The following is a 20,004-nucleotide window of genomic DNA, read 5'->3' on the forward strand; positions in this document are numbered from 1 at the left end:
ATCTAGGGCGAGGACGAGGCCGACGTCGAGGCCGAGGCAGAAGACGAAGGCAGCGTCGGATAGCGATGACGGAACTGGGCAAGACACGAGGCCGCCACCGGGTACTCGGGCAGCAACGCTTCCTCTGCTGATCGATCCTGCGCGAGCGCCTTGTCGAGCGCCTCCAGCGTATGGTACGTCGCGAACCATTGACGGCGTGGCTCCAGAAGGAAGTGGCGCATGACGTCCGTGTCCGTGGTCTCGGATGTCATGTCGGATGCCGGGAGCTGCTCGCGCCGGTGAGGCGGATGTGTCGGTCCCAGCTTGGTCAAGTCCACATGCGTCGATGTAGATCGGTAGAGGGGATCGCGTGCAAATGCCTCTTCGTCCTTTTCATTTTGAGCGGCGCGCACATAGCTCGACGGCGAGATCCCGTCGATCCGTACTGCCCGCTGATGTGCCTGCGGTGGTGATTCTGGTAGTACGTGTTCAATGATGTGCAAGGCATCACGAAGACGATGAGCGCGTGCTAGCGCCGCACACAAATGGTTCCAGTTGTGCGCATCAAAAGCGAAGCCATCGCGCTTGGCACGTGTCCAAATCTCCGCAACACGATCATGCATGCCTGCCCGCGACGCACTCTCGATTACAATCGACAGGGGTAAGCATAGCAGGCTTCGTTGGTACGGCCCAATACTAGGCTCCTCCCTACCGGCTGTGTTCGCAGAAAGGGCATCGGCCGCAGAGACTTGCGCCTTGACCCACGGCACAAGCTCATCGTACAATTCATCCCACAGACGTAGCACCCCTTGGACATCACCCGCGTAGCGGTACGCATTCATAAGCGCTGTCAAGGCTCGCGGCGAAATCGGCTGGCCTGCATGCACCAAGTGACGGAACACGTGTTCGGCCGCCCATACATCGCCACGCCGGCCATGTGCATCAATCAGCGGCACCAGCACATCTTCGTACATCGGACCCTGATCAAGAGCGGGCACCCGCCACGCGTCTATATCACGTGGTCCTTGGGCCTCTGCCACCAGCTGCATTGCGAGGTCCTGCGCAATATGGAGACTGGACTCTGTGCCGCTGGCATAGCTGCGAATCAATACGCCCATCGTGACGTGACTCGGCTCAATGCCACGCGCTTTCACTTGATCAAGCATCGCTCGCGCTTTTGACGTCTCGCCCTCGCGTAAGTAGGCATGCAGCATAATGGTGTGCAATTCCAACGAAGCGCCATCAGCGAGCGACTTGTCCGCCAGGGCAAATAGTTCCTCGGCCAACGACATACGTCGCCCATCGCAGGCACTCTGCACCGCCAATGCATAGGTCCGCGCATCTGGGGCTAAGCCACGGCGTCTCATATCTAGTAGACTGCGCAGCACATGTGCGACAGGTGTGCCGCGATACACATGCGCTTTTAAGAACGTGTTGTACACTGCAGTATCTGGCTGCAGCGCCACATCGCGCTGCTGCGTCAAAAACTTGAAAATACCCATGACCGCCGCATAGTGGCCGACGCGAATGTACGCGTTCATCAGGGCCGTATACACACGACGAGCCAAAGGCGTGCCTCGCGCTTGGTGATGCGCCATGAGCGCTGCTGCCCGCTCTGGAAGCTGCGCCCGGCCGAGCGCTTGTACAAGGTAGGTCAGCGTGTTTGCCGAGCACACCAGGCCAGCCCCTTCCAATTGCGCAGCGAGATGCATGGCTTCTGTAGCATCACCAGTACGCGCCAACATACGCGCCATCTCACTGTACAAACGTTCCGATGCGTATTCACTGCTAGCCGCTGTGAAGACATCACGTGCACCACTCAGATCATCCTGGCGGACATGCGCACGTAGAAGCCAGAAAGCTTCGTCTTCGTTGCGCGGCACACGGCCGATCCGCCGATGCACAGCCACCACATCACCACGACTGGCCTCGCATACTAGGTACGCATACGAACGTTTCTCGTCATGCACAGGCAAGTGCGAAAGGGCCGACTCCATGGCCTGCACATCGCCCCGCTCTGCATGGTACAGCACAAGCCATTTCCAGGAGGATGCTTCCTTGGCATGAGATTCGAGCCACGTCACAAGAGGCTGTATCACGGTGGCCTGCCTTTGTGGTGCACACATCCGCGCCGTGCGACGCACCACAGCCTCATGCGGTTCGATGCCATGCTCCCATATCAAGTCCAAAAGCTGAGCGGCAATATGAGGGGCTCCGCGATTCGCAAAGGCCAGGGCTATTAGACCGGCATAATGCGAACGAACTTGCGCCATACGTGGTGTTTGTAAGACGTGCTGGACATGTTCCCGTGCATCCTTGACGGACGAGAGCAGTGTGTACACGGCCTGAATGACTTTCGGGAATGGTGGTTGAATAAGTGCAAACGACAGCGGATGAGCCCACAGCCAGGCAGCTGCCTGCGCAGCGGCTTTGCCGGCATAGTCGTCCTGCTGCTTCTCGCGTGTGCTTTGTGCCAACCATACATCTAGAACAGCCCGCATCGCGCGGTAGACGCTATCCAGCGCCGGGTCTCTACGCATATGTAGATGCTGTCCACGTAGGGCTTGAGCCTGCACACGCTCAAGCGCTATTGTGTGTGTAGTAAGCAACGTAGCGAGACGATCCAAGGCTTCACGTAGATCGCCGCGAAGGGCATAGACTTCCACTTGCAATGCCAGGTCCATGTCACTGGGTATAGAGATACGTGCACCGATCGCATGCCGCATAGCCTCGCGTGCCTCCTGCTCTGATGGCGATGTAGACGGCAAAGGCGGCAGGCACGAATTCACATGGTCCAAGACGAGACGCAGAGTAGGGGTGTCCAAAGATCTCACATCCACGCGATCTAAAAACGCATGAAGCATGCGCGACACATAGTCCCGATGAGATGCATGCCGAGCGCGCTTTACCTTGGTTGGCAGCGTCGTTCCTTGGACCGTATCTACGTTCGACGTGGCCGTCTGCCATGTTGGCTGTCGTCGTGTGGTCTCCCCCCTTACAGCCACACCATTATGCTGGGTATGCTGCCATGCCCGACCTGTTGGCCATACGGCCCTGGCCATAGGGTGACATATACGTGGCGTGTAAATGGGTATCATTCGCGTAGGCCGCCAAACCTCACTCGCCCACCAACGCGGCTGCATCTCTACGGTGTACGACCAGAGCCATTGCAGCGCATAGTGCGAAAAGAGGGACGACGTGAAGCTAAAGTGTGCCGAAGCAGCACTTGTCATGCCTGCGTATATCGTTCGGCACGATCTCTGCGCGCACCGAACGATCCACAACCGTCGTTGGAAGGATGACCGCGCGAGCCCTGCGGCTGCGGTGGCAAGCGCAAACGAAAATGCACGCTTTCGCCTCGCTGACTAAACAGATCGTCGTACCTCTGGCTCGCGCTCCTCCGTGTCGCAAAACTGGCAATACGGCACACAATCCGTGCCCCAGTGTCCTTGGCTTCCTGCGATGTCGAAACGTATGCGCGTACGTACTTGCTGTATCGAACCTAACTCACTAGGGCATTGCCGTGTCGCGCCCCATTCTGATTGGTAGCACAGCTACACCTCTCACGCCTGCAGAGAAGCTGACTGCACCGCCGGATCATACACATCGCTGGACTGTCGCAGTACGAAGCGCGGCGACCAACCCTATTCCTGCCCTTCCTAACGGAGATTCTCAGGACCATACAACTGAAGATGGCGGTATTGGTACACGTCTTCGCGATAGTGAGACGGATCTGCACCGTGCCGTCGGCGGGAAGGACGACTTGTCGTACTTTATCAAGCGCGTCCAATTCCGATTGCATGAGACGTACGCACAGCCTACACGTAGTATGTATTCCTATCGACTTACCCACAGACATCGACCATCCACCTTTCAGCGTCACAGAGACAGGGTGGGGTGAGTTTGAGATCCAAATCAAGATCTTCTTTGTCCCTGAAGCGGGGGAGAAGCCCCTCACAGTCTTGCATCATTTGAAGTTACACCCTTGGCAACCGCTTGCCCCAGCGCCAGCGCCAGCGCCAGCCATTGCGCCTGCACCCCCGACTGACTCGAACGCTACAGCGGACACGGTGCCCATCAAAGAAGAGGCACCTGCTGCTGCGTCGGTGCCTGCTGAACCTACGCCGTCTACCATCCCTCCTGTGGTGCATTCATGGCAGTACGAAGAAATTGTATTCCCAGAGCCTCTCGAGCCGTTTTACGAGATCCTCCTAGCTCATCCACCCACGCCCTGGGCTGCCACGTCCGCTCAGGCGTGGGCGGAACCTGCGGCTGACGCGAGTCAGAAGCATCACATACATACGCCTACCGGCCAGCTTATGGACGCCTTTAGTCTCGAAGCCCAACGTGCCGAGGCAGACCGTATTGACTTGGCACGAGCTAATGCTGTAAAACAGCTCGATGAAGATCGGTCGAAACTCATTCATACAGAAAAACTTCTACGTGAAGCGCGCGCTCAGCTTGCGCGGTTGGAGTCTAATGGTCCGTAGAAAATTGATACCCTGATCGTCATAGAATCAACAGGCTGATGGTTGGTATGCGAAAACAAAGAATACAAACTTGTTTACGACGTTGGCAGTGGCGTATGGTTGCCAGATGCTTTGCGTTTTGCGACACGCGCTAGGAATTCGTCGTCGTCGTCGTGGCCAGCTTCGTCTTTTCGTCGTTTCAGGTCCCATGTTAGCTCCGTTGGGGTCTGACTAGCCTCTGTAGGGTCGGCCAAGTCTGTGACAGAGGTTGTAGGTTCCTCTGAGTCAAAGTAGTCCGCTTCATCGGCTGCCTCCTGCGCAGCAAAAAGCTCCAGCCCAGGCTGCGCATCCATATCGCCCTCGACTTTCTGCGACAGCGCATCCTCGTCCACACTATCGTTTTCGTCATGGCCATACATATAGCGTGTCACCAATGGCTGAAGACTTGCCTTGGCCAAGGGATGCTCAGCCAGCCGCTCTAACTCCGCACGGTGCTGCTCCCATATGTGCTGCTCCAGCGGCCGGATGTGATCCTGCCGAATCTGCTCCACCAACCCCAAGCACGATGACACGACCAAGTTGTCACGGGGTAATTCCTGCGCGAGCAACGCCAGCACATGGCCCAGCAAATCCACCTCGATGAGGTGCCGACATGTCATTTGACTCTGATTCGCCATACACGCCCGGAAGACACGCACCGCGGCCAAACGCAGCGACTTATCACGTGCATGCAGAAGGGCACCGACATGGCGACCTACACCAGAGGCCACAAGGAAATGCTGGCTGCGGTACGAATGCTGGGTGACGACAAAGCACAAGAGCTCACATAACGGGATATACAGCGCAGCTTGGATAGGAGGTATCGAAATGCGTTCCGTCATCGTAAGCGCTGTCATGCTCGGAATGGAGAGGAGGGGCTCAAACAAGTGCTTGATATCGTCTTGGTAGAGCCACGACATGAATTGCTCAGGCTCGTTACGCGCCTTGAACACTGTACCATGCCCCATAGCGCTGTTGGAAATACCTTCCAAATTGGTATCGAGCAAAATTTTGAGAGACTCCACAAGCTGAGCGCGCAGACCTGTATCCTTACAGCGGAGAAGTAGGTCGGCTAGCAGACGGAATAGCGTCGTAGTCGACTGTTCGACCTGCGTCAAGATATGCGACCGCACACTGTTAGCATCGTATTCAATCACCGACATGAGCACCTCCGCCGCCGCATTCTTCACAGACATATCATCTTCGCGCAACGCACACTCCATCATCGGAAGCACACCCCCTTCGATGAGACTGCGGAACAGACTTACTCGCCCAGGCAGCTGAATCTGCTTCGCCATGGTACACAAGTGCTGCAAAAAAAGCACACCCTTAGCGCGCTGCGTCGACACATCTGTCTGGGCATCTCCCTCGCCTTCAAACAGCACACGAAGCTGTGTCCACAGTTGGTCGCTTGACACACAATAATTTACAATGTCGCTTTGGTAAAAGAATACCAGCGACGCCAGCATAGATTGTAGCGCATCGTCTGCAAAACCAGCCAGAATCACATCTTTCAGGTACACAAGGCGATACGTCTCCTTGATCTTGGTCACAATCGATGGATCGTCAAAGTCCACCACCTGGTGAAACTTGGCCTCCTCTTGCAAGTACTGCCGATACGACGCTTTGAGTTTCGGTAGCTCTGGATTGTATTCCAGCATGCCAATGGCCGAGAAAAACACCTCATCCTGAAGAAGGTACTCGACCATCACATTGTCGTTCAGCGATAGAATCATTTTCATAATACCATAGAGCGCGTACAGTATAGGGAGCAAATGTTGTTCTTCTGCTGCCACAAACACACTCTCTAGTTTGCGCACATAGTCGTACTTGAGCAGCCATTCCACCACTCGTTCTCTCATCGGCACACTGTGCAGACATGCCACTGCCAGCTCCTCTTCAATGGATTCAATGTTGTCAAGGGTGGGATCCTCCAAATGGAACGAAGGTAGGCCATCGATATTACCTTTGGTATAATCCAAGCCACGGCTCAGTGCAAAGTGCTGCTGCACTTCGGTAATAAAATCCCATACTTCATTGCAGCCCTCCAGCTCCTGGAATGACAGCGCCATATCTGACCCGTCCAGTTCTGTCCAGACTACCAATGTGTCTTGCTGTCGCTGGTACACATCTTCTTTGATAACCGGCGCATTTAGAAGAACATCGTTAGAATCCAGTGACTCTTGCGCGACCAACATATACTCATGTGGCGGTGCATCCGAATCCTGGGTATCCTCGGGTACTGTAACATCCGCTACACTACCAAGTGATTCACAGAAGTCCTCTTTGCGTACAACAATCAGCGCCTCGTCTTTGTCCTCATCGTACACGCCTGCACAGAAGCCAGTACCACGATCAGACCAGGCCTGCCCTTCCAAAACATACAATTTTACTCGACGTCCTGAACCACACTGGTGGTAGTGGCCACGCGTAATAGTTGATGAAAATAGCAGCGGCGCATCGTGGGCATTTGTCGCGCCACGCGCTGCAAAGGCCGGTGGCCCTTCAGCTGCGACGCCGTCCACGTCGACGGCGTGCTCAGCTACGGCGGTGGATGCTTCCATCCGTCGTCGCAGTTATGCTATCTAGGAAGCGATGCCACGGAGGATCAGCGTCTCTATCGTGCACACCCACCTCGCGCGTTGCGTCGTTGCGATACAATTCACGTGCTTTGGCACTTTCAGAGCCACGCGTCCCTCCGCAAACGCTGTATCTGCCTGAAAGGCGTCGACACGCTCGATGGCTTGCTGCGCCTTGCTCACCGCGCATCGCTGACAAAATATCACGTGCTAATCGGGGATGCCGAGCCTAGGGTTCCATGACCTTGATAAGTCGGCCGCACCCGTCGGTCAGGCCACTGTTCCTTATCTAAAGAGCTAAGATAATGAGGGGAGTAATCTGCAATAATGATGACAAACTTCTTCGCGTCGCGTGCATCGGTCCAATATCCGTGACAGACAGGCGGCCAAGACCCATAGAATATAGCAATTATTTCTGTATGGGGGCTAGATTACAAACCCGGCAGGGCCGGCCTGTGCCGAACCACTCATAATCTTATAAAGGCCGCCAGCCACCAGTGAAAATTAGCACCGTCTCTTCTCCTTGACACCTATTCCCCATGTCGATTGTTACTAAGAACCCGAACCTTCTTGCTCCGTATATGGATTTGCCCCAGAAGGGCAAGGTTGCTGCTGAGTACGTCTGGCTTGACGCTGCTGGCCACCCACGTGCTAAGACCACTACGGTCGATGGCCCGGTCAAGTCGCTCGCCGACCTCAAGGAGTGGAACTTTGACGGCTCGTCGACTGGTCAAGCCCCGGGTGGTAACTCGGACGTGTACCTGCGTCCGGTTGCCTACTACCCTGACCCCTTCCGTCTCGGTGACAACGTCATTGTCTTGGCTGAGTGCTACAACAACGACGGCACGCCGAACAAGGCCAACCACCGCCACGCTGCCGCCAAGATCTTCGAGCAGTGCAAGGACCAGCACCCGTGGTTCGGTATTGAGCAGGAGTACTCGCTCATGGGTGCCGACGACAGGCCATACGGCTGGCCCGTGGGTGGTTTCCCTGGCCCGCAGGGTCCCTACTACTGTGGTGTGGGTGCTGGCCGCGTTGTCGGTCGTGACCTCGTCGAGGCCCACTACCGTGCCTGCCTGTACGCCGGTATCAACCACTCGGGTATCAACGCCGAGGTGATGCCGTCGCAGTGGGAGTTCCAGGTCGGCCCTTGCGAGGGTATCGAGATGGGCGACCACCTTACCATTGCCCGTTACCTCCTCCTCCGCATTGCTGAGGAGTGGGGTGTCAAGGTCTCCATCCACCCTAAGGCTGTGCCGGGTGACTGGAACGGTGCTGGTTGCCACACCAACTTCTCGACGGAGGCTATGCGTCAAAAGGGTGGCATGAAGGCCATTGAGGAGGCCATTGAGCGCCTCGGCAAGCGCCACAACGAGCACATTGCTGTGTACGGTGAGGACAACGAGATGCGTCTCACTGGTCGCCACGAGACTGGTCACATTGGTCAGTTCTCGGCTGGTGTTGCCAACCGTGGTGCCTCGATCCGTATCCCTCGTCATGTCGCTGCTCAGGGTTACGGTTACCTTGAGGACCGTCGCCCGGCCTCGAACATCGACCCGTACCAGGTCACTGGTATTATCGCCGAGACCGTGTGTCTGAACCAGTAAATGGTAAGACTTGCGTATTGGCTTGTTTTCTCTGCAAAATCTCTATCACGTATTTCTACTTGTAGTGTAAAGAATAACCTTGCTCTCGACTATTCCTTTATGCGATATGTACGTCCGTTATCTCGAGCGTTGTTATCTAAAGTCTTGATGTGACTTCGTCCGAATCCGGGGTATCGAAGCCTACGATGCTTAGTACCGGCTCGATTGGCCTCGACTTGCCACACTTTTGGCCAGGGCCCCGTGCGGCCACGGGTCCCTCTGATTTAGAGCGCATGGTCGCCTCCACTTCAGCATATCACGTGATCTCATCGGTCTCCACTTCGATTCGCTTGTGCTCAGTCCAACTGCAGGGGTCCGTCAGCGAACCATCGAGGGCTGTGGTAACTTCCTTCCCCTTGTGGTTTAGGTGTGGCAGAGCGTATCACCCATGAGTGCCGCTGCGCCCAGTGAGGTATATCCGGAGTATGTCTCCATGCCCTCAACGATACCACCTATCCCTGCGACGCCGCTTACGCAATTGGCGCAAGGGTTGATTGGCACTGTCATGGCCCTATTGCGTATCGTCCGTTGGTTCCTGCATTTCTTTTCCATCACAGTGCCCAGCTCCATATACCGCGTCGTTCACTACAGTATGACAGTTCAAGTGACTTTCTCGGTCCTAGCACTCTGGTGTGTCGGTGCAGCTACCGTAGTGGTGCTATGGCTGCGATACTGGTACTGGAACCGGTACGAATCTTTCCGCGAGGAGCCTCTTCGTAAGGAGCCAGCCACTGATTTGCCGTCGGACGTCAAGCCAGCACCGCTCGAAGAGGATCGTGGGTCGTTCCATTCCTATTTAGATGAGTTTCTGAATGCGATCCGTATCTTTGGTTTCCTGGAAAGACCTGTCTTCCATGAATTGACGCGTCATTTGCAGACACGCCGTATGCTGGAAGGAGATACCCTTTCAATGGACATGGAAACGTCCTTCTTTACTGTGATTGATGGTCATGTCCAAGTCTTTGCGCCTGCACCATTCACAGCATCCACGGGTTTGCCAGATGCGCAGCCCGACCTGCAGCTTATCAACGACGTAAAGAGCGGCGGCACACTCAGCTCTCTCTTCACTATTTTACGCCTCTTCACAGAACAAGTGCAGTTAGGCTTCACCAGCGAAGATGCAGACGTGCCTCCGCTGCGCACCGAAGCGACCAGTGCGCCCCCGTCCATGCCAGGCTCTCCTCCTTCGTCCACAGCCAGTGACGCTATGAGCAGTACCCCATCACTACAAACGCCCTCCTCTATCCTGCGTCAGCACCATGCGTCCAACTTTGCCTCGTACCTTCGGTCCTTGCCGACGAGCGATATGCCGAATCAAACAGGCACGATCGCTCGGGCAATGAGCGATACGACGCTGGCTGTGATTCCCGCCGATGCTTTTCGTCGCTTGACGGTCAAATACCCTAGTGCTGCGTCGTACATTGTCCAAGTGATTCTCACACGCCTGGCGCGTGTTACGTTTCACATGGCACACTCGTACTTGGGCCTTACTCGCGAAGTGATGAAAACGGAGCATGCTATCAACGATCATGCAAAGGTGTTCTTGCCTGAGTCATACTACCAGCCTGCTGCTCTTGATGAACTGTGGCGCAGGTACAACCCCACGTCAGCACGACCCAGTGTCGCAGACCTCAGTCGCGAGAACCTGCCGTCACGGCCGTGTACACAGGGTTCTACCGTTGATATGTCTGTGCCTGAAGAGGCTCATACATCTGTGCAGCCAGGCGATTTGCACAGTATGGTAGGCACCGATCTGGAAGAATCGTCCCTCTTTCTTGACCTGGCCTCGCATACACCACGGCGGCATGTATCAGGCGACTTGCTCACGTCCAACTCGCGCTTAGAGACACTTCAGTTTGGCAAAGAAGTCATGAAATGCATCGTGGATAGTATTGGTCTTTCTCAAGCTATTATCCCAGAGCTTCCGTCTACACTGGAAAGCCCGTTTTTAACGTCTCAGCGGAATGGCTTGGCCAGTGTATGCTCCAACTTCTCCAGTCTGGACACATCGTCGTCGACCTTACCAGACGTCCAAGAGTCCACCACGGAAACTACGACCACCGACCTGGAAGATGGCACAATCGAGATCCGCTTCTTCAAGGCGGGGAGTGTACTGGTCAAGGCTGGACAGCCAGGTGTTGGCCTCTTTTACGTAATTGACGGCACTCTGGATATGCATTTGCCTGACCGTGGCCCTGACTCGTACCTGTTTAGTGCCGAACGTGGTGGCATTGCCGGCTACTTGTCCAGTCTGCTTGGCGTACCAAGCTACGTCGACATTGTCGCGAAAAAAGATACCTATGTGGGTCTCTTGCCTATTCAGGTTCTTGAGCGGCTGGTGGAAAAACGTCCCAATGTACTTTTGACGCTGTCCAAGCGTTTACTGAGCTTGCTACCGCCTCTTATCCAGCATATTGATGCAGCCTTGGACTGGGTGCATGTGGGTGCCGGCCAAATTCTGTTCCGCGAAGGCGATGAGGGTGACAGTTTGTATATGGTCATCAACGGGCGCCTTCGTGCGATACGGAAGGAGGAAGGCGGTGCGATGGAGGTGCTGGGCGAGTACAGTCAGGGAGATAGTGTAGGAGAATTGGAGGTGATTACCAGCAGTGCACGCTCCATTACCCTACACTCGATCCGCGACTCAGAGCTGGTTCGTATGCCGACAACGCTTTTCAATGCGATCGCCTTGTGGCATCCGCCTATTACCATCCAAATTTCCCGTATTATTGCCCAAAGAATGAGTGCAGAAATTGTGGAACGTGAACGAGCCAAGCGAATGGCCTTGCCGCCGCATTTGGCTGCGACGATTGGGCGTGGTCAAAACACGTACAATTTCAAGACAGTAGCGATTTTGCCGGCCTCCAATGAAGTGCCCGTGGCTGAATTTGCGAGCGAACTGCAAGAGGCCTTTGCCGCTACCATCTCTGCGCCGGTCGCCTTCCTCAATCAGAGCAGTGTGATTCGTGCGCTGGGCCGGCATGCATTTACGCGGATGGGCAAATTGAAGTTGGCGGGATGGCTAGCAGACAAGGAGCAAAACTACCGTCTCGTGTTGTACGTTGTCGATACCTCGCCTTCCATGTCCTGGGCCACCACGGCGATTCGACAGGCCGACTGCGTTTTGCTCGTCGGCCTAGGTGACGATCCACATGTGGGTGAGATGGAACGTACACTGCTCAGCATCAAGACGACGGCCCGCAAAGAACTGGTGCTTCTTCATCCCGAACGTAGTGTGCGGTCAGGCACCACGCGTGAATGGCTGAAGCCACGCCCCTGGGTCACGGCTCATCACCATATCGAAATGGGAAGCCTACCGAGATCGCGTACGCGCCATGTGCGTGGATCTGCACCTGTATTAGCTTTGCGCTTGCTCAAGCATCGTTTGAAGCGTCGGATGCAGCATGAACAACACAGTGCTGTACCTATAGCGCGGCCTGCGCACCTCTCCGACTTTGCCCGCCTCGCACGTCGCCTGTGTGGTGTGTCCATTGGCCTGGTGCTTGGTGGTGGTGGTGCACGTGGCTGTGCGCATATTGGTGTGCTGCGTGCGTTGGAAGAGCTGGACATCCCGATTGATCTCGTGGGTGGTACGTCGATTGGCTCGTTTGTGGGTGGTTTGTATGCACGCGAAGGCATGTCCGTGTCTAGTCACGGACGTGCCAAGCGGTTCGCCGGGCGTATGGCGTCCTTGTGGCGCTTCGTCACGGACTTGACGTACCCGCTTGTGTCGTATACGACTGGCCATGAATTCAATCGTGGTATTTTCAAGTGCTTTGCGGATACGCACATTGAGGATATGTGGCTGCCGTACTTTACCAATACGACGAACATTACGTGGAGTCGAATGGAAGTACATACAAGTGGGTATGCCTGGCGGTACATTCGCGCTAGTATGACGCTCGCAGGCTTGGTCCCACCCATGATTGACGATGGCAATATGCTCGTCGATGGCGGCTACACCGACAACTTGCCCGTCTCGATCATGCATGCGCTGGGTGCGCGCACGGTCATTGCGATCGACGTGAGCAGCGTGGATGACACATCACCGCAGTACTATGGCGATACGCTATCGGGTTGGTGGGTCCTTTTGAATCGCCTGAATCCATGGAGCAGCATGCGCACGATTCCCAATATACCCGACATTCAATCGCGCCTGATGTACACCACGTCCGTCAAGATGCTGGAGGATGCGAAGGCCGACAATGCATGTCTGTACCTACGCATGCCTGTCGAAAGCTATGGCACGCTCGATTTTAGAAAGTACATGGAGATCCTCTCTGTGGGCTACGACAAGTCCATTGAAGCGCTTACAAAGTGGCAGGACGACGGCAAATTACCGGCCTACTACGGCATGAAGCCCATGAAAAAGACAGAAAAGACCAAACGTGCGCGTAGAAATAGTTTGTAGATGTCATGATTCTTCTTCCTCCTCGTCCTCGATGGGCATCTTCATCGCCATCTTCAGTGCGCCGCCTTCGTTGTCGTAAAGTTTGTGCCGTTTCCTATCAAACTCAGCATGCCGCGCCTCTTCGGCCTCGACCTCAGCTCGCTCCGCCTCATCGAGCTTCGAGAGATCAATGGGCGCCAGCGGCGGCTTTGGCACGGTGACACGTTCGCTTGCAGGGGTGACCTCGCATGGCACTTGCGAGCCACGTGCATTGGCGATCGTATTCGTCTTGGTTGTCTCCTGAATACTAGGCGCGCTAGCATCGAGTTGGAAGTCTATGGTCAGTCTCTCAGTACGCACCTTCTAGCTCCAGCGGGGGCGCTTGGGTATTGTGCACAAACGGCGTCTTGGGCTCATCCACGATCATGCGTGCTGGCGTATTATCCAAATCCTGCTGGTTCTCCTGCAGGTTCTCTTCATCCCAGTGCAAGCTGCGTAAGCCGTAAAGGTGACGTACTGTGACACATTCATACCATCCTTCGGTTTGGACTGCTTCAAAATGCCGCGCGGCGTAGGGGCGCTTGCAGACGGCACAGGCTCGTGGCGCGTCGTCGTCATTGTGGGGACGGAACAGAGCTGGAGGGGGGGGGGGGCGGCCTTCCTCCTCCACCACGCCCCTCCACGGCCCTGTTGGGCTCCTCCACATTCTACCCCGCGCATCGCTCACGACGTCCTTCTCATAGTGTAGTGACTACAACGTCTATGTGTGCAAGGCCGCCTGGGCCTGTGCGGCGAGCGCCGCATCTACCTGTTTTTGCAACTCCTCCTTACGCTTCAGCAACTCGGCCACAGCCGCGTCCAAGTCCACCTGTGGCGTCTCCTTGTTGCTCTTGAGCGTACGCACGACATCACCTTGCTCTTTCACAAGGGCTTCCGCTGCCTTGACTTCGGGCGTGTTGGGCATCGCCGCCGCCTTGGCCTTCTCGGCCGCCTTGCGTGCCTTGGCTGCCGCCTTCTTGCTCACAGTCGGTTCCGGATCCTTGGAACTATCACCACCGAACTGCGCCTTCCATGCCTGCGCTTGCTTCTCGTCAATGTTCTTGAACAGGTGCGCTGCCTTGCCGACCATGTGGCCAGGCAACAGGTCCAAGGCAAATGCATTGTCCTTCGGGAGCGCACGAGGCGGTGCATTCAGCTGCACGAGCATCTGATCACTTGTCAATGGCATGAAGGGGTACACCAATGCTGTAAGCACCCAGATCAGGTTGGTACCGAGCAAAATGACCGTATCACACTGCTCGCGGTAGTTTGTAAACAGCGCATTGTCCAAACCGGCATCGGAGAGAAGCAGGTTGCCACGAGCCGACAGCTCCATCATGGTATTCAGACCCGCACGGAGCTTGCCTACCTCCATGAAGTTCACGTACTTGGCCAGGATCGCATTCACATCCGCCACAAACTTAGCAACCAGTTCGCTGAACGGCGTACCGTCGCCGGTCGTCGACAGCGGGCCTTCTGTGCCAGGACGCAGGCCTTGCGGCATCGCCGGCAGGCGCTGGTCATACTTCTTCATAAACGTCATAATGCGGTTCACAAAGTTGCCGAGGTTCTTCAGCAGCTCCGAGTTGTTGCGCGTCACAAAGTCGTGCCATACGAACTGACTGTCTGATGTTTCAGGGCGTGTGGACAAGAGGTAGTAGCGCCACACACTGGGCGACACGCCGATGTCTTTGGCCTTGTCGCCAAACACACCAATGTTACGCGACTTGGAGAACTTGCCGCCCTCGTACTGCAAGTACTCAGTGGTGTTAATATGATGCAGCATCGTCCAGTTCTCGCCCGTACCGATCAGGCACGAGGGGAAAATCACCGTGTGGAAACGCACGTTGTCTTTGCCCATAAATTGGTACAGCTGTACATTCTCCGGGTTCTTCCACCAACGCTCCCATGCCTCTGTGTAGTTCGCCGTAATACTCGGGTAGCCGATCGGCGCGTCGAACCACACATACAGCACCTTGTCTTCGTAGCCCGGCAGCGGCACAGGCACACCCCACTTCAAGTCGCGACTCACCGAGAAGGGACGCAGACCTTCCTTGAACCACGACTCTGTGATCAGCAAACCGTTCGACGACCACTTGCCCTCCTTCGACGCCTTCTCAGCCCATGCCTCCGTCTTGGGCTGCAGCGCATCAATGCGGAGGAACATGTGCTTCGATTCACGCTCTTCCGGCGTGTTGTTGCACAGCTTGCACTTTGGCTCAATGAGGTCAATCGCGTCAAGAAGCTGACCGCACTTATCGCACTGGTCACCACGTGCATCATCGTAGCCACACTTGGGGCATATACCGTTCACGTAGCGATCTGCGAGGAAACGCTGGCAGTGTGTGCAGTAAAGTTGGCGCATGGAATGCTCCTCAAAGTAGCCATTCTTGTGCAGCTTGAGGAAAATGTCCTGCGCAATCTCTGTCTGTCTCGGTGTCGTAGTGCGTCCAAAGTGATCAAACCCAATCTGGAACCACTCGTACACTTCCGCGTGCAGTGCATGGTACTTGTCACAGAGCGCTTGCGGTGTGACGTTGTCTTCTAATGCCTTGGTCTCAGTCGCCGTGCCGTACTCGTCCGTACCGCAAATGTACAGGGTGTTGCGGTTCTGCGAGCGCGAGTACCGCGCAAAGACATCTGCCGACAAGGTCGAGCCAATAATGTTACCAAGATGCGGCACATTGTTCACATAGGGCAGCGCCGATGTGACCAGTACATTCTTCTCATTCTCCATAGGCAGTACCTTCTCCGGGTGGTTTTGCACCGTGGTCTTCATGAGAACATCGGCGCTCTCATTCACATGCCGTTCATGGCCCTCCAACGGGGCCGGCACACTGGGGAAGGGCGTCGCCATCGTGTGAGGAAGAAGCGTTGCTTGCCCCCTTGCTCTTCGTCGAGTCACGTGGAGGTTCGAAAAAAAAATGGCGCGCTCTCGCTCGCTCGCAGGCCGTGCGGGGCGATAGCATGAGCACGACCCATAGTGCATACAAGCCAGGCACTGCGCCGATCAAGGCAGAGTACGTATACACGCACGTCACTTACATAGATTCCTCGTGCCGTCATGGCCCGCACGCAGTGGCTCCCTGCAGGGGGAGAACGCAGCGACAGCCTCCGCCGAGTCTTGTGACACGTCAGTCGCTCAAGGCCAAGTCGAGACCGCGTCGTACCAGATCGCGGACGGCGCCACCACAGAGATGCCGAAGCAAGATACATCCACAGGCACACTGTCAGCCGAGGCTGAGCCGAAAAGGAAACGTGCGCGTGGCCAGAACAAAGGTCGGCAGTTTGCGCGCATGGACGACGATATCGCGCTGTGTGCCAACCTGGCCAAGGGACGCGTGTGTGAGTTTGCAGATACATGCAAATTTAGCCACGATCTATGTGCCTATCTCACGCATAAGCCTCGCGATATCCCGTTCATCGCGCCACCCGCCGACAAGGATCGCGTTCAGCAGATGAACGAGAGCGAGCGCAGTGCATACCTGGATGCTCTCTATGCCCAAGCCGTCGCCTCAGAGACACCTGGGCCTACCGAGGCAGCATCAGATCCCATTCAGCACAGTCTACGTGACGATACGCAGTGCCCGTACTTCCGAGAACGTGGGGCATGCCCTATCGGTTGGAAATGCCGATTTCTTGGTGCGCACGTACGCCGTGTGTCACCCTCGAAAGCTGTGGTGGGCGACGAGGCACAAGGTATGCTTCAGACAGGACTGGAGTTGGTCGTCGACGATGCACGGTATGCAGCGTACCTCCATCGCCCCTCCTTGTTTGCGCATCGACAACATGCCGACAACGACGAAGTGAACTGGCTTCCGCCTGGCGTAGCGCGGAGTCTGCGTACGAAGAAGTACGTCTACGAAAAGGCACCTGTGATTGTCTCGACACTCCAGCAGGAATCGCAGGCGCTGCAAGCCATGCCGCCGAGTGAGGCCGCCTCCACCTCGTTGGGCAAAGGGCCTTTGCGTGTGAATTATGCGCTGGCGAAGACCGAAGCTGAACTCAGTGCGGCCCTGCCGCGTGACGCGTCTCCGGACACCCTGGAAGCGTACGAAGATGCCCTGCGGAATGCGCGAGATGGCAGCGATGCCGCAGCTGATACCGCGCGTGTGCGTCCCTCAGAAAAGCGCCGGCTGCGCTGGCATGGCGATTTGTACTTGGCACCTTTGACGACGACAGGCAACCTCCCTTTCCGTCGCCTATGTGCGTCGTTTGGCTCCGATATTCACTGTGGTGAGATGGGCATGGCTGAAGCTTTTACACAAGGCCACGCCTCGGAATGGAGCTTGGTTCGTCGATGGGAAGGCGAGCGGATTTTTGGCACGCAGATCTGCGGCGCGAAACCAGACTTTCTTGTGCCTGCCGCTGAAGTATTGGCGCGCGAAGTCGGCGCGGGTCTTGACTTTGTCGACGTGAACTGTGGCTGCCCGATCGATCTGGTCTATAACAAAGGCGCAGGCTCGGCCCTGCTGGATCATGTGAGTAAACTCGGTCGGATTGTGCGTGGCATGTCAGAAGCGCTAGGCGAGATCCCTCTTACGATTAAATTGCGTACAGGCACCACAGCCAAGCTTACTACGCACAAAATCTTTGCGCGTGCGCAGACGGAATGGGGTGTGGGCGGCATTACGCTGCATGGCCGCTCGCGGAAGCAGCGGTACAAAAACGATGCCAACTGGGACTACATTCGTACTTGTGCAGACACACTGCGTGAGTCTGTGCGGACGTGGAACGAGGAGTCTCGGCATGCTGACGAGCCGGAAATGGCCCCCATTCCGATCTACGGCAATGGCGATGTGTACGGCTGGCGCGATTACGAAGCACATATGACAGAAGCGCATGTCGACGGGACTATGATTGCTCGTGGCGCACTTATCAAGCCATGGATCTTTACCGAGATCAAGGAGCGACGTGATTGGGATATCAGCAGTCGTGAGCGTCTGGACATGGTGCGGCAGTTTGCGTCGTATGGCCTGACGCACTGGGGCGCAGATACCCAGGGCATCAATACGACGCGCCGCTTCCTTTGTGAGATGCTTTCATTTACGCATAGGTACGTCCCGCTTGGTGTGTTGGAGCATGTGCCTGTACGTATGAACGACCGTCCTCCGCCGTTCGAAGGCCGCGATCCGTTGGAAACGTTGCTCAGCAGTCCGAGCGCTCAGGACTGGACACGTATCGCCGATATGTTCCTCGGCCCTGCCCCAGACAATTGGCGGTTTACACGTACGTATACTTTCTTCTCACACGCAGCGAAACACAAATCCAACTCGTTCGACGACGCGTCCGAGTCGCAAGGGTAGATAGGTAGGACGAAGGCCACACCATAGCGCACGGTCCAACATCACGTGATAGAATGTGAGAGGACGACGCGAACAAACGCGACGCGCTCGCTGACCTACGTGCACGGCATGCCACGCGCCGCCGCTGCCTATGAGGCGCTCTCAACCTTGTCTGATCCGCTCCGGATCCCTGCGTCCGAGCGCTCGTACGCGCGTCAGTTTGCACAGATGTACGACTACCGTCTCGCCGCCCTGCGTCGGCGTGTATACCACCAAGCTGAATCGTACCTCCAGGACCGCGACGTGACGTATGTGAAACGTATTCTCGATATCCCGCCGAAACGTACATGCCTGATTATCGGCACATTTTACTGTCATATGCCGCTCAAGCCAGACGTGCTTCAAGACATTGCGCGCGATGTACGTGCTGTCGAAACTGACCACAGCTCTCGTTGCCGCCGCCTCCACCACGCTCAAGTTATGTCGACCTGGCGCAGGACCAGCGCTTCTTAGAGGACCAAAGTGGACGTGTGCGTCTAGTAGGCGCATGCATGGAGCCTACGTCATCATGGGCACGTCAGTGCTTGACCGGTGTCGTTGCGGGCGTCATCGGCACAGAAACGCCAGACGGCGACTTTGAAGTGTCGCAGGTGTTCTTCCCTGGCGTCCCACCGCCACTCGCACCGCTCGGTGATGTGCTGAAAGGCGACATTGTCCTGGCTAGTGGACTGTACGCTGGCAACGCGCAGGACCCATCGCACGACGCTTCGTTGGAACTGTTGTTGGAATGGCTGACGGGCGAACTAAGCGACGCCTCTGACCGTGAACGCACATCGCGTATCTCCAGCCTTGTCTTGGCAGGCAACCTAGTGCCTCATGAGGCATGGGCGCAAGTCGCACCGCATCGTCCAGGCGCGGGGCCGCACAATGCCGCCGCCACGACCACATCGACACCAGGCACGGCGCCGAACCCCGTAGCCGCGCTGGATCCATGGCTCGAGCAAGTGTGTGCTGTGTTGGACGCGGTCGTAGTTCTACCCGGCGTCGACGACCCTAGCGGCGCGACTCTGCCACAGCAGCCATGGCTCGCGCCGCTCCTTCCTCGTGCTTCGCAGTGGCCATCGCTGCACTGTGTGACCAACCCTGCCTGGTTTGGCCTGCATCAACGCCGCTTCCTCGCAACGTCAGGCCAGACCATCGACGATGCTCTCAAGTACTTGGCACCGGAGGCCCAGGCAGAGCACGATGCCCCTCTTCGCATGGCCACGACCTCGTTGCAGTGGTCTCACGTGGCGCCCACAGCGCCGGACACATTGTGTACGTATACATATGTACTAACTCTATGCTAGGGTGCTACCCATTCAAAGCTACGGATCCGTTTGTCCTGCGCGCCGCGCCTGACGTGTACATTGTCGGCCACCAGCCGGCGTTCGCCACAGAGACTATCCAAGGTACGCCAAAGTGGCGTGCGCCTCACTCACATCGCAGTGCCTTCCGCCGACGGACAACCTCCACATACCATACGTGTCCTGTGCATTCCGACGTTTGCGACGACGCGGCAAGTCGTGGTGCTTGATG

At 56.4% G+C, this 20,004-nt stretch overlaps 9 protein-coding genes across 9 annotated transcripts; 5 read left to right on the forward strand and 4 right to left on the reverse strand.

Moving 5' to 3' along the window:
• Nucleotides 1–2: 2 nt before the first annotated feature.
• Malapachy_0698 (hypothetical protein) lies at nt 3–2,843 on the reverse strand (the record flags this gene model as incomplete). Its single annotated transcript, XM_018135213.1, has 1 exon — nt 3–2,843. The coding sequence occupies one exon, from the start codon at nt 2,841–2,843 to the stop codon at nt 3–5; it is 2,841 nt and encodes a 946-aa protein (XP_017992714.1).
• Nucleotides 2,844–3,441: 598 nt separating this feature from the next.
• Nucleotides 3,442–4,469, forward strand: Malapachy_0664 (yeats family protein; the record flags this gene model as incomplete). The annotated part of the gene is made up of 3 exons (XM_018135179.1): nt 3,442–3,459; nt 3,494–3,806; nt 3,835–4,469. The coding sequence occupies 3 exons, from the start codon at nt 3,442–3,444 to the stop codon at nt 4,467–4,469; spliced, it is 966 nt and encodes a 321-aa protein (XP_017992218.1).
• Nucleotides 4,470–4,543: 74 nt separating this feature from the next.
• Malapachy_0699 (suppressor of mek1) lies at nt 4,544–7,051 on the reverse strand (the record flags this gene model as incomplete). Its single annotated transcript, XM_018135214.1, has 1 exon — nt 4,544–7,051. One exon carries the CDS (start codon nt 7,049–7,051, stop codon nt 4,544–4,546), a length of 2,508 nt encoding a protein of 835 aa, XP_017992715.1.
• A 554-nt stretch (nt 7,052–7,605) lies between these two features.
• Nucleotides 7,606–8,673, forward strand: Malapachy_0659 (glutamine synthetase; the record flags this gene model as incomplete). Its single annotated transcript, XM_018135174.1, has 1 exon — nt 7,606–8,673. The coding sequence occupies one exon, from the start codon at nt 7,606–7,608 to the stop codon at nt 8,671–8,673; it is 1,068 nt and encodes a 355-aa protein (XP_017992271.1).
• Nucleotides 8,674–9,100: 427 nt separating this feature from the next.
• Nucleotides 9,101–13,123, forward strand: Malapachy_0660 (patatin-domain-containing protein; the record flags this gene model as incomplete). Its single annotated transcript, XM_018135175.1, has 1 exon — nt 9,101–13,123. The coding sequence occupies one exon, from the start codon at nt 9,101–9,103 to the stop codon at nt 13,121–13,123; it is 4,023 nt and encodes a 1,340-aa protein (XP_017992222.1).
• Nucleotides 13,124–13,126: 3 nt separating this feature from the next.
• On the reverse strand, nt 13,127–13,720 carry Malapachy_0705 (ipp-2 domain-containing protein; the record flags this gene model as incomplete). Its single annotated transcript, XM_018135220.1, has 3 exons — nt 13,127–13,437; nt 13,463–13,593; nt 13,620–13,720. 3 exons carry the CDS (start codon nt 13,718–13,720, stop codon nt 13,127–13,129), a joined length of 543 nt encoding a protein of 180 aa, XP_017992516.1.
• Nucleotides 13,721–13,862: 142 nt separating this feature from the next.
• Nucleotides 13,863–15,998, reverse strand: Malapachy_0670 (methionyl-trna synthetase; the record flags this gene model as incomplete). Its single annotated transcript, XM_018135185.1, has 1 exon — nt 13,863–15,998. One exon carries the CDS (start codon nt 15,996–15,998, stop codon nt 13,863–13,865), a length of 2,136 nt encoding a protein of 711 aa, XP_017992174.1.
• A 110-nt stretch (nt 15,999–16,108) lies between these two features.
• On the forward strand, nt 16,109–18,447 carry Malapachy_0667 (fmn-linked oxidoreductase; the record flags this gene model as incomplete). The annotated part of the gene is made up of 3 exons (XM_018135182.1): nt 16,109–16,161; nt 16,191–18,370; nt 18,398–18,447. The coding sequence occupies 3 exons, from the start codon at nt 16,109–16,111 to the stop codon at nt 18,445–18,447; spliced, it is 2,283 nt and encodes a 760-aa protein (XP_017992219.1).
• Nucleotides 18,448–18,555: 108 nt separating this feature from the next.
• Nucleotides 18,556–20,002, forward strand: Malapachy_0668 (dna polymerase small subunit; the record flags this gene model as incomplete). Its single annotated transcript, XM_018135183.1, has 3 exons — nt 18,556–18,846; nt 18,873–19,743; nt 19,776–20,002. 3 exons carry the CDS (start codon nt 18,556–18,558, stop codon nt 20,000–20,002), a joined length of 1,389 nt encoding a protein of 462 aa, XP_017992226.1.
• Nucleotides 20,003–20,004: the final 2 nt, after the last annotated feature.

The sequence above is a fragment of the Malassezia pachydermatis genome (genome assembly GCF_001278385.1).
Source record: "Malassezia pachydermatis strain CBS 1879 chromosome Unknown scaffold3, whole genome shotgun sequence".
In the NCBI taxonomy this organism is placed as follows: domain Eukaryota; kingdom Fungi; phylum Basidiomycota; class Malasseziomycetes; order Malasseziales; family Malasseziaceae; genus Malassezia; species Malassezia pachydermatis.